Below are 17426 nucleotides of genomic sequence, written 5' to 3'. Positions count from 1 at the left end.
CAACTGTAAGCAGAATTGACAATTAACTGGACCCACATGTAGATTTCTAGATTTTGGGGGGGGGGGGGGTCCTAATTTTGTATTTGAGGTGTGGATTCTTACTCAGAATTTTGTATTGCAAGAAAAAAGAATATTCAGTTTTTCAAAAACAAATGCCAAGGCTTGAAGATTATTTTTGTATGATCCAAAGGTTTCTCAACGCTCTGAAACTTTCAATGATTCTGCTTAGCATAAGACTAGAATCTTAAGACTAATATGAATTGAATTGAACCCTTCAATGCAATCCAGTGAATAGGTTAGCTAGCGTTCCTTGCCTTAATGTAATGGTTCTCAAACTTGCAGTGAGTTTGAGGACTGCTGTAATTATGTGCAGGGGGGTGGGGAAGGCTGCAGGGGCAGGGGGAAGGCAGCTACGTGTACCAGGATCGTGTTGCTAAAGGGGGGTGCAGGGACTGGCATGTACTTAACTAGTCTCTGCAGCCTCCCAGGGGTTCAGGAAGCCCTGCAGAACCCTCTGCAGGGCTCCCTATGTTGTAGAAAGTGAAAGTGGAGCAGTCTTACTCTGCCTCCGCAAAACCAGAAGTGGGGCGCGATCACTCTGCTTTCACTTTCTAAGGCTTGGGGAGCCCTGTGAAGGGACACACAGGGCTCCCTGCACCCCTAGGAAGCTTCTGCAGGGACTGGTGAGTACATGCCAGTCCCTGCCCCCTCATTAGCAATGCGATCCTGGGGATTGCATTGCTGCCTACCCCTGGCCCTTACGGGGGCAGAGTCCAGGGTCCTCAGGCTAGGGTGTCGTGATGCCCCAGTTTGAGAACCACTGCTTTAACGAATGACATTGCAATTAAAACACTAAGGGTTAAACTGAATGTTACTTTAAGCACGTAGTTGGGGCTGACTGGCTAACTAGCTTGCTTGTTCAGTAAATAGTAGCTAGATTGAGAACATGATGGGGGGGTTTAATGAAAATTTCTTGCTTTTTGTCCCAAAACGGGCAAAACCAGGGATGTTGTGGCCCCAGAAGCAATTCATCAGGCCCCCATTATTCTTGGGCCCTCTCATTATGATGATTAGGTTCTATCATACCTTGAAAATATGAACAAGATTTTTCACAATTTCTCTTCTGTCATTTCAGCTAATGAGTTTCTGTGTGAGACCAAAGTGCTTATTTCTGACCATCATCTGCTTAATGATGTTACTTCCAGCCTTCAGCAGGCAGCATGAATGTTAACTTTGGCCCACGGAATGATACAAGTTTGACACTACTGGGCTAAACGGACAAAAAGTATCCTCTTTCTACGGAATACTAGAGATTCTGGTAAAATGAGATCAGACCCCCTGAAAGTATAGATTTACAGCACAGGCCTATGCACGTCCACTCAGAAGCAAGTCCCATTGTGTTCAACTAGAACTATTCCTGTTGAAGAATGTATAGGATTGTATAGGATCTGTTACCAGAGATGGGGCAAACAGAAGCATGCTTCTATCTGCATAGCACACACGCCAGCATCCAGGGCCTAGGAGAGGGGGTTAAAGGGGGTAATTTGTAGCTGGGCCCAGGGTCCAAAGAGGGGTCTAGGACCCAAAGGAGGCGGCCCAGAAATTTCCTGGAATCTGACATCTTCCTATCTACTCAAACGTGTTTCCCGTATGGGATGCTGGGGACACTACCATGACTGGGGATGCTGGGGACACTACTGATGCCACATGGGTGGGTAGACCTTGGCTCCAAAGACTTTTTCAGTTGTCTCTACCCTCCCCTCACCCTGCTTCACCCCTCCCTGTTCTGCTCACCTGTCACCATTCTCCCCTCCCCCTTTGCAAAGGGGCCCAAAAGAAACTTTGTACCCCCGATAAAATTCCTCTCAGAGACCCTGCCAGCATCATTCCTGTCAGTGATCTGCACACATCGCCTGGCTTCTCTCTATCCTTGGAGAACAACAGAAAGAGATAAGCAGCTTCTTTCAGGGTTCCTACTACAACTCTGCAGCTCATCAACTGAGAGCAGATATGCCTGGATAATTGAGAGAACCAGTTAGGCTGACATGGGCCTTACGTTTGACACCTCTGGTCTAAGGATTCTCTTGGCCTTGCTAACCAATGATCAGCAGGGATGGGCACTCAAGATTTGCAGACTCTTGTGAAAACAAATGTTTTTGTGGCCCCTGGGAACTCGGGTCACAAGCATCACCGACTTGGGCACTGATTCGTGACTTGGATTTTTACGCAAAAAGAGTCATGGCTTGTATTTGACTTGAGTCCTGACTCTCCTTAGTGTGTGCACTCTTGCTTGGTTTTGCTTACTTTTTTTGGGTCACTTCTGTGTTGCCCCAAGAGACCTGTGGGTGATCCAGAAGCCGCCCTTCAGACTGGCGACAGTAGCATACATGGTGGGAGGGGGGTAGGTCGTTCCAGGGGGTGAAGCTGGAGGGACTGAGGGGAGGAGTAAGGCTTAATTTTTTTTTTGGCTCATTTCTTGAAATGCCTTAAAATTTTCCATGAGTCGTGACAGCACATGCTATATGCTTCACGACTCTACTCGAGTTTTGGGGTCACTGACTCAGGACTTGGCACTGTGATGCTGGTACGTCCATGCTGAACAGTATTGTCAGAATCCAGTCCACCTTTTGGGGAGAGAGAGGCTATGGTGGGTGGGAACTATCATCCAGAGAGTAAGACAGACGTCATTTTGGGGACTAAGTCATGTTGGATTTTCTGCTTGCCTACCTAATTACCTTGTGCTGTAAGGACTGTGCCTAGGCTCTCCATCACATAAGCCTTTTCCATATACCTGTTCTGTAACTACCCCTTATCCTTTTTTTTGCCTCTGCCTCTATTTTCAATAAACTTCCCTCTTGCTTTGGTCTTTAATCTACCTGATCTGGGTGGCTAATTAAGGATAGTGTTGTCTCACTTCTGCAACTGCTTGGTTTATGCTGCTGCATCCATGTTTGGGGAACGCTGTGAGAATCTGAGGCTTCTAGCTAGGCATCTGGGAGGATTTCTAAGCGCCCTTGGATCTAGTTTTAGTTTTTTGGTAGCAGTGATTTATTACTAACTCTTTATTCTGGAATGAGAGTCAGTTGGAGGAAGAAAGGGGTTACAGAACCCTTGACCAACACAGGAGGTTCAACCATGTGCCCTGCCATGGTTTCAGTAGCTCTCCCTACCCTATGACTGCTGCTTGGATTGGGGGGTAGTTCCCCTTGGTGCATTGAGACCCCCCCAGTGAATAGTTTTGGGGGGACCCAGTCTAGATTGGGACTACAATGGGTGCAAAGGGTTAAACTCTCCTTCTATGCCATGACCCAGATCGATTTCCCCCCCACCCCAAAAAACTGGCTGCTGTTTATTGAATAAGATGCAAGTATGCCAGCCCCAATTACTTGCTTATGCTGACATCTAGTTTGATAGTTTAGAAGTGATTTAGCAGAATGTTTCAATGTCTCTGATCCTTGGGGTAAAACAAGAGATTAACTAGTTGTTTTTTTATTTGATTTTGGTAGAGAACAACATGTGACCTTGGACTTTGTGCTTTGACAATTCAATAGGTTATATTGGCTAATTGCTGAGGGGAAAGGACCACAGAGTACATTAGAGCCATCAGTGTGTGTGTGTGTGTGTGTGTGTGTGTGTGCGTGTCCTATAGAATACAATTGTAAATTGACTAGTCACTGTTTGGTCCATAGGAAAAGGGACATGTTTCTCTAAGTACAGTAACACATCATTCTCTATGTTTATCCCAAGCTGTGCATTAAAAGACGTCATCAGTAACTAATCCAGCTTATGCGAATGCATTGAACGTCATTTAATTACTGTGCTAACAAGTTTCTAAAAACTGGTTCTGTATAGACTGTTCAATGGTTGAATAGAAAAAGAGAAATTATTTTACATGAGAACTAACATGCAATTATATTGATTTCTATAATAATGTGTATATGGGAAAAGTATTTCCTTTATTACAGGCCACATTGGTTTTACTTGTCTGTGTGAGAGAATTTTGGAATTTTTGCTTAGCTTGTGACAAAAAAAATTGTGACAAAAAATGTGACAAAAAAAATTATGTATCTGTCATTGGTTTAAAATTTTAAGCATTTATATTTAAATATAACTTGTATATTATAACTTAAGTATTACTTATCCCGGTAACTTACACTTAAATATAACTCTTAAAAGTGTTGATTAAGTGACCCTTTTCTTTTAGTGTAAGAAATCTGAAAAGTACGTACATACTTAATGCAGAGTGTAATTAATAAATGCAGAATGGGAGACATGATATGATCTTCGGTAACATAAAATTCTTTTAGCTAGTTAACCTTGAAATTATTCAGCGTTACTCCATACTGTTGTGAGTTTTCAGAGCACCAGGCAGTCCATGGACTTTTAAATTCCCCCTTCAAACAGCTCCCCCTCTGAGACTCCACCAAAGCCTTCAAGACTCTTTAGAGTTGCACCCCATGAGGTATGACCAGTGGAAGGAATGCCACCTCTCTCTGTATTCATAGTAAATAGGTAATCCGAAGCTCCTTCCCCTGGGCATTCTATGCTCCTGGAACTGTTGGGGGACCTAAAAGGATCACTTTCAGTCCACTTTGGCTTTAAAACCCCATCTGTTACAATTAGATTGACCCCTGCAGAGCCACCATTTGTGGCTGTTGGGTCACAACTCTTTAACACCTGGTATTAGAACAACATGATGAAGTAGCCATCAAGGCATACATCTTCATGTGCATGTTGGTAAAAAGTAAGACTGAAAATGACCTTTATTTTCTTCACTAAACTGCCAGTGGATAGTAGAATTCCCTGAAAATAACATTTTTGATTACTCAGGAGTGTGTGACTGCATTTGCATCTTTGTAGTTTTGCAGTCTAGATGCAGTTTAACATCTTTTAATCTTTCTGATGACTTCCTAGTAGAATTGCAAACTCCCTTTTCTGAGAAGCGAAGGCTGGGGGATGCCTCCAGGGCTCTTGGCATCTGAAGCTTTAATTAAAATATGGGAAATGTGGTTTGTTTTTGTTTTTTTTTTGGACTGGAGAGGTTTCAAACATGCAATAGCCAAAATCTGTTACCCTTCTCCATTCAAGACGCCCCTTCTTGAGCTAGCTGCTGTGCACCTAAGAGGGTGGGGCTGGGTTGGAGAGGGAACAGAGACCAACATTTCTCCAGTGGTAAGCGATTTGTAGTTAAGCTCACTGATCCAGTGTCATGTGACTAGAAATGTAGGCAGCAGATTCATGCTGAATTGACATCATGCTTTTCAAATTCACTGGAAATTAAAAAGGAGGTGGGGGCTGAGCAGGGAGGGAAAGTTCTCTTGACTGGTTTCCTGGTGCTACTAATTCCTAGCTCCAGCTTGTCTGCTGTTAAGAGAGCTAGCAGCAGCAGCAGCTGAAAACAGCAGTGCTGTTAGCCTTCTCCAGGACGCTCAATGAGGTCGAGCTGGATGAAGAGCAAGCCTGCAGTAGACACCTCTCCTGTAAGTTCTGAAACTACTCCTAATAAGTTCTTCTCTGTTGCCTTCCCCCTGAAATTCTGTACTTTTTACAGATTGGGAATTTGATATTTTGCAGCTTCCATTAGGTTAACAGAAGTAGATTTTTTTTTTAAGTGTTCAAATGGAAGCTGCTTGTTTAGGATAAATAGTAAGGAAAACACTGTATGCAAAGATGTTGTCCTGTATGATGGAAAAAGTAGTAATTTCACTCTTTCGGAGCCACTGCAAAGTTATCTTGCTCTGGCTAATATTAAGTATGGTGCTGTCAGGGCAGGCAGTGTTGCAGCTTTGTAATTTTCTTGTGGGGCAATGATGTCAGATTCAAAAAGTATTGCTGTTCGGTGTACAAGGGTATATGAAGTAATATTACATGTTGGATGATTGCTTATTAGTACATTCAGGTTTCATGGAACTGAATTTCATTCTGTGTTGTTGGAGGATGCTTATATAACAGTGTCTGACTGGGTGGAATGTAGATAAAAGAACCTCCTTCATGTTTGACTAGTAGGAATTGGATAAAATAACTTTTTTTGGAGATAAAGAGAAATTGCATTAAATGTCTTCCAGAAATAGAAGAATGAGCAAAACACCTTTGTTTGTTTTTTTCTCCTGGAAGTTAAATGTTCTGGTTTTGGTTCTCTCCCTCCCCCCAACAGTGACTCTTTTATAGCTATTTCTGTAACCGCTTAAAAAATTTTATTGGCTGGTTTCACTAGAACAGCTATTGCTATGGAACTGTTGCTGTGCTTTTATCAAATGAAATATATATGAAACCAATTTCCCATGGTGGTTGGTTAAATCTAAGCAGTGATATAGCCTCCAGAAATGCGAGTGGTCTAGTTGTAACTTTTTCTTGAACAAGCCACCAACCCACCCCAAAAAAGAGCAGAGAAGCTAACTGTTACCTAGCCTAGTTAATTCATGCCTTAATGTTTCTTGCGCAAAGGTGTTGAGCATGGGACACTAATTGGGAACCTTGGAATTCTTTTTTCAAATACACTGCTCAGATTTTATGTGTTCACTTTCTTTTTAGAGAGAGAGAAAACAAGATTTGGTTTCTGCACCCACCAAGAGGCACCTTTTTAATTGGTGACCCTCATATTTAACAGGGGAAGAGAAATTGTCCCTGTACATCCTAGCACAACATTTCTTTCAGTGGCTGGCTGTTTCTTGTGTCAGATTGTGACTTTGTTGGAATAGAAGCAGCTTTTCTTCAATATGTTAAAATGTTATTTTGCTCCAAATGTCTTCATTGAAAAGCAGTGGGCAGGATGTTTGGTCTGAAGGTTGTGCTGTTGCTTTGCCTGAAAAAGCTAAGCAGGATCAGCCGCTTGAAAGAGACTAAGCAGTTTGAGAAGTAGCTGGCATATTTCTGAGGACGGGGCTGGCCTTAGAGCAATTTGACCAGTTTGGCCAAATTGGGCCCTGCGCCTGGAGGGGCCCCACATCGCGTCAGCGAGCGGGGAGCCTGCAGCTGGCACCTCACTCTGTAGCTGATGCTCTGGCATGGAATCTTCCATGCCAAGCCATTGCAAGGAGAGTGCGGCAAGTGGAGCATTGCTGCTGGACGGCCCTCCCTCCTGTCCTTTGGTCCAATTGGCTTGAAATTGGTTTCTCCAGAAACAGTTGGTGGTAATGCAGCTACTGGGTGTCTCACCACTCCTATTCATTCAGGTGAGTGGGGGGGGGGGCTGTGGGGGAATGTCCTCTCTCTGCAAAAATGTTTTGCATTGGACTCTGCAACTCCTAACACCGGCCCTGTCTGTGGAAGAGTATGGAGATGTCAACTGGAAAATGGATAACCTTTGGGTTTACAGCTGCCTGCAGGAGCTTGGGGGTTGCTAGGGTCAGCTGCCAGGATGTTTCCCACTATGAAGGGAAACACCTTGAGCAACAGAGAGCTCTATGAGATTTTCTTATGGAACAATATAGGAGGCCCTGGATCCGCAGATCCCATATCCACGTTCAGTTATCTGCGGGTCAGGTCTGCAGGGCCTCCTGCATGCACTCATGTAACCTCCCTCGCCTCTGGAGGGTCTTCTGTATGCCTCTGCCCGTGGTCTCTGCCAGGCTCAGAATGATGATTAGAGGTAAAAAAATGTGACTTACAGTTTTTCGAAAAACTGGAAGTGACATTTTAATGCCTTATAAGGGTTGAGGGAGTGTTCCAGAGGGTGGAAGGGTTGCTCTCTGGTATCCACAGTTTCACTTAACTGCAGGGGGTTCCAGAACGGAACCCCCACAGATACCGGGCATGCCTGTACCTGCAAGAACCTTATAGAAAAAATGGGGTTTACAGCCTGCCTATGTAAACTCCCTTGAGTCTATGAGAATGGTGGTATAAAAATACTGAAATAAATAATATAGAAATATTTTTAAAACCTGAAAAATGAATAGATGTGCAATATTGCTATTACCTTTAATATAAACAACATAATAGTACAGAACTCCCTAAATATCTCTGCCTTGTTCACGGTACAATTTGTCTCTTAAAATAGTGACTGGATTGTTTTCACTCTTACAGCAAATCCGACTGAAAAATTTAGGCAATTGGCATTTGTATTTCCCGTGATTTAACAGGTGGAAACCCAACAACAGTTCTCAACTGTATAGATTATATCCTAAGTTTAGTCCATCATAACTAGTGCTGTAATTTGGTCTGCATTTATTTGAGAGTAAGCCTACTTGAAAACAGTGAGACATCCTTCTGTGTAAACATGCCTGGATTGTGCTGTTAGTCCATTAAAATCAATGAGATTTAGGGTGCAGTCCTAACTGACTTTCCAGCACCGAGGTCAGGGGTGCAACTCTGCAACTCTGAGGTCAGGGGACAAAGATTGTCTTACCTTGAGGAGGATTCCATGACTGTCCCCCAACTGCAGGATGCAGCACATGCCCCACTGGCACAGCTATGCCAGCGCTGGAAAATTGGTTAGGGTTGCACCCTTAGGCTGCAATCCTATACACATTTACTCAGTAGTGAATTCTGTTAAATTAACCTGAGCTTACTTCAGAGTAGACTTGTATAAGATCGCACTGTTATGATTAATTTCCTTAATTGTGATTGACTAAATTTGGAAAGTGACCTTGTATTTCTCACTGAACAAGTCAGCGATCTCATTTTAGGAATGTGTGGTGGCCTCATTGGAAATGGTCAGCTTCATTTTTAGAACTTTTGTTTTATTGGCTTGTATCAATTTTCAGCAGTTTGCCCATCCTTCTTGTTCATAACCTAGTGCTGATTATACTTGTCTTTTTGTAACCTTAGTGAATATTTGGAAATTTTCTTAGTGTTTTTAGAGGTATGTAATACTGTATGAATGCATGCTATAATCATTCCTCGGATGTTTAGATAGTGACATGTATCTTTCATCTTCTCTCTCTCTTTTTTGTGTGTAAAGCGTTCCACTCGTGAATTGATCCTGGTTGAAGATGAGATGACAGACACAGAAGATAACCAAGAGGACGATTTGGGAGTCATGGAAGAACAGCGTAGTATAATTCTTCATCTCATTTCCCAACTCAAACTTGGAATGGACTTAACTAGGGTATGAAAATTTTTTTTTCAAAATTTACTTGGTATTCATTCTCATTTGCTGCCTTTTTTAATGCCCACCTCCTCACAAAATCTGGTCTGAAAATGTATCCCCCCCTCCGAGTTTTGCCTCATTTATGTATGCAATGAATCCAGTCAACTTTTTTAGGAGCAGTGTACTGTTTGAGAGAGATTTTTAGGCTTCAGCTCACTATGATCACTCCCACTGCTTTTTTAAAGTGGACAGACCTGTAATTGAGCTGACTTTCTGCTGTCTCCAGCCTGTCCTTGGAAAGGATCCAGGGGCTGGCTCAAGTAATGAACCAAGGGCTATGGCTTCTGCATCACTAGTGGTACTATTTTGTTACCTTTGCAACTTGCCACACTAAGGTGGAGGAAATGTCACTGGGAAATGTAAAATGTAAAGTGGATTATATAAAGTGGATTTTATAAAAATGCAAAGATGCGTAGGATATGTATGTGAAAAAACCAGGGCTAAACAAGGTTTTTTTAAAAATCAGCCTCCTAACCTTTCACTGTTGGACTGTTCCCTGTGTTACATTCTTGTGGTTATATTGAATATGAATAAACAGCTGCAGCAACTTCTCATGGGCCTTAATATTTTAGCACTTTAGGTGAATGAGAGTGTCAGAGTTTCTTCTGTAACATGCTCAGATTATCTCATTACCAGCATTGTGTAGCACAGCATAGCATTTAAAGCATAGCATTTAAAGGTGGGGACAGAATGTTCAAATCCATAAGCAAGATAATGCAGTTGACTTAATGCAGGCTGCTTATTAGGAAATTGGGTAACTTGGAACTCAGAACACAAAAGAAAATAATGTATTGCCAAAAGCACTCCATCCTGAGAGAGGGTGTAGGGCAGGGGCGTCAAACTCGTTTCATATAGTGGGCTGAACAATGGCACCTGCTGAGATCTGGAGGTGATGTCGTTAAGCGGATGATGGCCAGAAATAAGCACTTTGTTCTTACGTAGAAGCTCATTAGCTGCAAGTGACGACAGAAGAGAACATGTGCAAGTCTTGATCATATTTTCAAGATATGGGAGAGCCCGTTATCACGCAGGCTGTACTTTCAGCAGTGCTGCTTCTGCTGCAGCATCACTTTGCAGCTCAGCAGCTGAGAGTTGGTCTGTGAAGTGACACCTTGGCAGAAGTAGCACTGCTGAAAGGGCAGCTTCCAGGGGCTGCATCTGGCCTGCAGGCCTTATGTTTTACACCAGTGGGGTAGGGTGTATGCTTGCTTGAGTAAGAGCCCACAGTCCATTTCCAAAGCCATACCACAGGGGGCCCATATTCAGCCTCCAATTTTCTGAAGCGCAAGTTGGCACAGAACAGGAATTTACCCCATACAAACAGGTTCTCTGAAGGAAAGATCAAATGCAGTGTGAATCACCTGGGAAACCTGAATAGGCTAAATGTAGTTTCTAAAGCAATCCTTGTACAATACTGCATTAGAGTAAATTCAAAGGAGAAACTGATTTTCTACCTGAAGAGTGTTACATAAGAACATAAGAACAGCCCCACTGGATCAGGCCATATGCCCATCTAGTCCAGCTTCCTGTATCTCACAGCGGCCCACCAAATGCCCCAGGGAGCACACCAGATAACAAGAGACCTCATCCTGATGCCCTCCCCTGCATCTGGCATTCTGAAATAACCCATTTCTAAAATCAGGAGGTTGCGCATACACATCATGGCTTGTACCCCGTAATGGATTTTTCCTCCAGAAACTTGTCCAATCCCCTTTTAAAGGCGTCTAGGCTAGATGCCAGCACCACATCCTGTGGCAAGGAGTTCCACAGACCGACAACACGCTGAGTAAAGAAATATTTTCTTTTGTCTGTCCTAACCCGCCCAACACTCAATTTTAGTGGATGTCCCCTGGTTCTGGTATTATGTGAGAGTGTAAAGAGCATCTCCCTATCCACTCTGTCCATTCCCTGCATAATTTTGTATGTCTCAATCATGTCCCCCCTCAGGCGTCTCTTTTCTAGGCTGAAGAGGCCCAAACGCCGTAGCCTTTCCTCATAAGGAAGGTGCCCCAGCCCCGTAATCATCTTAGTCGCTCTCTTTTGCACCTTTTCCATTTCCACTATGTCTTTTTTGAGATGCGGCGACCAGAACTGGACACAATACTCCAGGTGTGGCCTTACCATAGATTTGTACAACAGCATTAGAATACTAGCCGTTTTGTTCTCAATACCCTTCCTAATGATCCCAAGCATAGAATTGGCCTTCTTCACTGCTGCCGCACATTGGGTCGACACTTTCATCGACCTGTCCACCACCACCCCAAGATCTCTCTCCTGATCTGTCACAGACAGCTCAGAACCCATCAGCCTATATCTAAAGTTTTGATTTTTTGCCCCAATGTGCATGACTTTACACTTACTGGCATTGAAGCGCATCTGCCATTTTGCTGCCCATTCTGCCAGTCTGGAGAGATCCTTCTGGAGCTCCTCACAATCACTTCTGGTCTTCACCACTCGGAAAAGTTTGGTGTCATCTGCAAACTTAGCCACTTCACTGCTCAACCCTGTTTCCAGGTCATTTATGAAGAGGTTGAAAAGCACCGGTCCCAGGACAGATCCTTGGGGCACACCGCTTTTCATCTCTCTCCATTGTGAAAATTGCCCATTGACACCCACTCTCTGCTTCCTGGCCTCCAACCAGTTCCCAATCCATGAGAGGACCTGTCCTCTAATTCCCTGACTGTGGAGTTTTTTCAGTAGCCTTTGGTGAGGGACCGTGTCAAACGCCTTCTGAAAGTCCAGATATATAATGTCCACGGGTTCTCCCGCATCCACATGCCTGTTGACCTTTTCAAAGAATTGACCTATCCAATGTTGCCAAATGACACAACACTCTAGCTATGATACTAATAGCTAGACCATAATGCTAGGAAAACATTGTTTATGCCTGTGTGTAAATACTGAATGCATAATAATCTAGTAGTTTAGTGTGTATATTGTACTGAATATGCAAGGTAGCGGCACTGCAAAAAGTTCTCATTACGCTGCGCTGTTATCTTGAGTGTGTGTCATTTTCCTGAACATAGAAGGTCAGAAAGCCATTGATTTTGATTGGTGTAGTAACCCAATACACTGATGCTGAGAGTGCTTTCCTGAATAATGCATGAAAAGAAAATGGTTTTAAGGTCTGACCTCATAGAGTGAATGAAATTTAAAGGACAGTTAGAGCGGATAAATTGATGAAATGTGTGTGTTTCCCACGAATGGAATCTATAGCCAAGCTTGAAATAGAATACTCTTAAATAAATTATTTGCACGCTTGAGGATTCTTTGCTTGAATTATCTGTTGATACTGCGATGAAGCTGTCAGAGCTAACATTTTGTTATAAAATTTATTTTTGACCAAGAGAAATATGTGGTAATATTTTTTTTTGTGATGGTGGAAGATGTGTGCCTAATAGTTCTGTTGTGTTGAAGCTTCTGAAGATACATTTCATACTCTTTACAATCAGAGTTCTGGTCTTTTGGGCTTCATTTTGTGTCTTCTCTGTTTTGATGTGTGCGTATGGTCACAAAGTGGGCAACCCAAGATCAGCCCTATCTATGTAGCAGTACTCCAGTGAGTGTTGTCTGAGGACCCAAACCTATACAACTGTCCAGGGCCAATGCCAGTCCCAAGGTAAGGGAACAAATCTTCCTTTACCTTTAAGGGTGCCTCTGTGAATGCCTCCCCACTGCAGAATGCAACACCCCCCCCCCACTGGCACAGCTGCATCAGTGCTGTAATGTTGGATAGGATTGGGCCTCAAGTGCACTACTAGATGTCCCAAATGTTAAAGCCCAGCCCTTCTAAAACTATGTTGATTTTAAATTGGCTTACTTCTGGGGTTTGTCGTTTAGTGCACTGTGTGACTTCTAAACATGTCTGGTCTGTACCAAATTGCCTGTTGGCCACTGATTAAATGAGAAACTTGTGTACAGAGCTGGTGTGGCTAAGAAACCGATCTGTGGATCAAGACTTCTCTGATTCATCTCTTACCTCTAGGAACTCACTTGGTGGCCAGGCTCTTTGCTCCTCAGTTGTAGTAGATGGAAAATAATGCCTGCAGACCTTGCAGGGTGATGTTGTAAGGACATCATCAAGATAATGTTCTTTGCGTGCTTTGCACGAGGTCTTGAATATCATTCAGATCTGACTCGTATCCAGCCATGTTTGTGGTTTCCTCCAAAGGAAATCTGGGGGATTTGTAATTTTGTGATGGTGCTAAGATTTACTACAGGGTCCCTACTACAATTTCCACAGTTCACAGACCAGATCGAGTGTGGATAAAAGGAAGAAATGAGCTTTGTCAGTGTGGAAAAGGGGGACAGTTCATATTTCTCCCTCTTCTTTTTTTTTTCAGTGAAATGCCAAATGTGTGTTGTCTTGTCACCAGACACTTCCTCCGGGTCATGGGGCACAGAGTGTGACAGATCAGTTTAAATATAACAAAAAAGAAAAAGCACAACAAACTAGGTAGATTCTGTAGGGACTGGCATGTTGGGTTCTCGAGGTGTAAGGGTCATTACATTGCATGGAGCTGAGATAATTGGGAACACAGAAGAATGCATAAGGAATGCCCTTTGCAAAGAGGCAGTGCTGATATCTCCATTCTTTCCACCAGATGTATCAATATCCGTTTTTGTCAGGAATCCATGAATGCGATTGTCACTGCAACAAAGAATATTTTAATACAGTCACGTGTCGCTTAGCGACAGGGATGTGGACTGGCACCCCCGTTGTCAAGTGAGGCTTGATGTTATTCGAAACCTCTAAAGACGAGGGGAAGCTGTGCTCCCCTCACCTCTGGAGGCTTTTCTGAGCCTTGTAGAGGCTCAAAATGTCCGCATTGTGCAAGAGATGCAACCTCTGGTTTCCCAAGGAAATTGGAAGCTGCATCTCTTGCACGGTTCAGGCATTCTGAGTCTCACAGAGGCAGCGCGCATCCGTGCGCTGCGTCTTCGAGGCTCAGAAAAGCCTCCAGAGGGGAGCAGAGGCTTTGGGAGGGTTTGCAGGGATCAGCAGCAGGGTTGCATATGCGGCCTGTCGCTAATTGGAGCGCTGCAAACTGGTGATCAAAATTGGTGTGCAGTGTTCCCAGCCATAGTATTCTCCCCCTACCCTTTCTTTGAACTTTCACAGTATCTTCTATAGATTGCCACTCCTGCCTCTGTAGCCCCAGCCACACCTCCACAGTCCTCCATCCTGTCTGCTGAGTGGGAGCTGGCAGTGGTATGTTTCAGCTTGCTTCCCTCAGCCTGATTCAGTTTCATGTATGCCTTTGTTGACTATTATTCTCTGCATCTCTGTCTCATTAAGGGCTTCTTGTAGTTCCTTCTGCAGCCCTTCCTGCAAGTGCCTTTTGTAACAATTATGCTTGCAGCTGATTTCTCTCGTTCTCAATTTTCTTCCAAAAAGGAGAAAAACCCCGCCAAAGCATGCATTCTGCATCAACTCTCTCTAGGTTGTCCCCTCAAGATGAACTTAAGAGGCAGGGTGAGAAGACTTCTCTGCAAGTCCTGGAGCTGGTATAGAGAGAGGGGTTGGCACAAAACGAGGCTGGAAAACCTCCTTGGTGTTACTGACCTTTATAAGTCCTAGAGTGGAGAAAAAATTCCTGGTGGATTGCATTCTGGTTCTGATTAAACCCAGTGTCTAGGCACAAAATGAAGGGGTTGCCTATGACAAGAGATTTGGGGGAAGGGAAGCATTTTAATTGTGAAGAACTGATTAAGAGTTTGAAGAAAAACTAGTTCTGATTTTTGGCTGAGCCTGAACAGAGTTGTGGACCTTGCTACTCAGTTTGATGAGTAGCTTTCTGTCATTTGTTTTATTTTTTTCCCCTGTTAAAGCCTTGAAAGGCATGCTGAGATATTTGTGGATTCATGTGATATCTGATCACCGCCAGGATTGAAAGGATAAGTGAAATGTTGTTTGTCCTTGTGTTCCCTTTGCCTCACCAGGTCTTCCTTGGAAAAGAGGGCAAAGAGAAGGTTATTATCCTAAGGATAGCAACAGCTCACATACGAGAGAGGATGTCCGCTGGATTTAGTTCTAGTCTTGAGGAATGCATAATCAAACCTGGCTTCTTGATATTTTATTAAAAGAATCAGTAGATTTTTCTTGGTGTGAGCCGCTTGAACCAAGTGATCGGAATGCAAAATGTAAATTGCTTACTAAATTAACAACAGTGGGCTCAGTGGCACAGAGAAATATCCAGAAGAAAATCTGCATGTCCTGTTGCTTCTTTTCCTTTCTGCCTACACCCAGTCATTTTCCCAGTCTACACTTTTCTACAGTCTCGAGAAACATCTGGAATGTTGTGGTTCTTGAAAGATAGAACCTTCTTTCAATTGTAAAAATCCCTACGGGGATTTAAATATCCTGCCTATGTAAACCACCTTGAGTAAAGTCTGAGGAGAAATCTGAGGACCTAGAAAGGCGGTATAGAAATACATATTATTATTATTATTACTACACCATTTTCAATCTTTTTCATCTCATGGCAACCTGACAAGGTATTAAAATTGTCAAGGCACACTATTAATTTTTTGGCAATTGACAAGGCATACAGCACTGACAACAGGAGTTTGCATCCCCCCAGTGGCCCTCCTAACAAATGATCCTCTCCCAAACTCCTGTGGCACACCTGCCAACCATCCGTGGCACACCAGTGTGCCATGGCACAGTGGATGAAAATGGCTGGCCTACACTTTCCTTCTTATCTCATCTGAATTTGTGTGAGGGGAAAAAATGCTTGACCTGAAATGCTCACTAATGAGTAATCTTAATTTAACATATGCAAATGAAAAGATGCCTGTTTCACTCTTTGGGAGTAACAGCAACACTAATGCATACAAAAGAAGTACAGTACAAATAATTCATCTTAAGAAGCTTCCGGTGGCTATCTAAGCAATAAAAATATACATATTGATTTCCAAAGGTTCCCTTCTTCAGAGGAAAGACATCTTTTTGGAAATCAATGTCAACTTTTTTTTTTTACTGAGTTGGATCCAAGATTTCCTTGATTCACTTGGTTCAAGGTCACGCACAACACGAAAATACAAAAATGTACACATCAGAACAGTTTTAATATAGGAGCAAGAAGCACAGATAAAATCGGTAAGAGATGGCATTGGTGGAACTACATTTTAAGTAGCTGTTTGGCTGGTAGTGTAAGGTTTTAACTTGGTGATGAACGATGGAGACCAGTTTAATGAAGTAAAGTGTCCCATTATTGAGGTGTGGCCCCCCCAAGGCAGCCTCCACTTGTATCCCAACCAAACTCATCTCAGACTTGGTGGGATGCAAAGAGGGCCTTAAAAATTCCTTATTGTAAGGAATGGGCAGCCCCGTATGAGAGTAGGAATTTCTTCAGGTACCCCAGTCCCAAACCATACAGTGTCTGAAAGGTCAAAACTTGCATCTTGAATTAAGTCTGGAAACAGCCTGAAAGCCAGCGTGGCTGTTTTTCATATGGGAGTCTGGTGGTGCTGTTCACGCACTCCAGCCCGCAGTCTCTAGCTGCTTTGATTTTGGACCAGCTGCAGTGTGCAAATGTTCTTCAAAGGCAGGCCCCGCGGAGTGCATTGCAGTAATCCAAACACGGTATGATGAAGGCACGTGTTACTGTGGCCACATTTGACCTATCCAGGACGGTGGTGTTTGTAGGCAGACACTCTCTTTCTAGCTTACCCTCCTCCCATTCAGAAGTAGGAGAAACAGCTACCAGCTCAAAACAAAAATGGTTATGAAAGCTGTTCAGATTTTCTATGTGAATTTTTGTTTTTTGAATTTCTCAAGAGTTGCCACTTATCCAAAGAGAGAAAAACGTGATACCTCTCTTGGTGCTTTCTCATTAGCTATTGGAGAGCTGGGGATAAGTTAAGAACCTGAGAGAAGGTAACAGTCACAAGGTTGGTGTATAGTGAGTACCTGTAATAACACAGAGTATCTTGATTGCTTGTTCCTCTTTTGCTTACTGCAACACACATTCCTATTTTTATTTTGTCTGTCAAATTTTGGCAAAGGTGAGCCTTCCATTTAGTTTTAGAAATCATTTTTAGCCTGCTTTTCACCCAGAGTGGCATGTGGCATTTGAAATTCAATACAAATAACAATTAAAACTGGAATACAGTTGATGTTGGAAGAAGAGGATTCTTGGCTTGAGCTGGGCTGGGCATGATGGAAATGTGCCTGGTGTTTGCTTTCTCTCCCTCTGATCGCTAGCTGAGACGGGAGGGAGTTCTCAGCTTTTTGTCTGCCAGCCACTCTTGCAAGGTGAAAGGAGTTCATTCTGGTGTTCCAGAATTTGAGGGTGATGCTGCTTCCTCTTCTGAACGTCCCCTCCCAGATATA

At 43.2% G+C, this 17426-nt stretch overlaps 1 protein-coding gene across 1 annotated transcript in view; it reads left to right on the top strand.

Annotated features, from left to right (window-relative positions):
* OSBPL10 (oxysterol binding protein like 10) overlaps positions 1-17426 on the top strand; it is a 101681-nt gene that overhangs the window by 66842 nt on the left and 17413 nt on the right. Inside the window, exon 7 of the mRNA XM_066628845.1 lies at positions 8900-9046. Coding sequence (XP_066484942.1) covers positions 8900-9046 — 147 coding nt within the window. The remainder of the gene's footprint in view (positions 1-8899; positions 9047-17426) is intronic.

This window comes from Tiliqua scincoides, chromosome 5 (genome assembly GCF_035046505.1).
Source record: "Tiliqua scincoides isolate rTilSci1 chromosome 5, rTilSci1.hap2, whole genome shotgun sequence".
NCBI lineage: Eukaryota > Metazoa > Chordata > Lepidosauria > Squamata > Scincidae > Tiliqua > Tiliqua scincoides.
The sequence above is the reverse complement of the archived record's forward strand: the minus strand, read 5'-3'. Positions and strand labels throughout refer to the sequence as shown.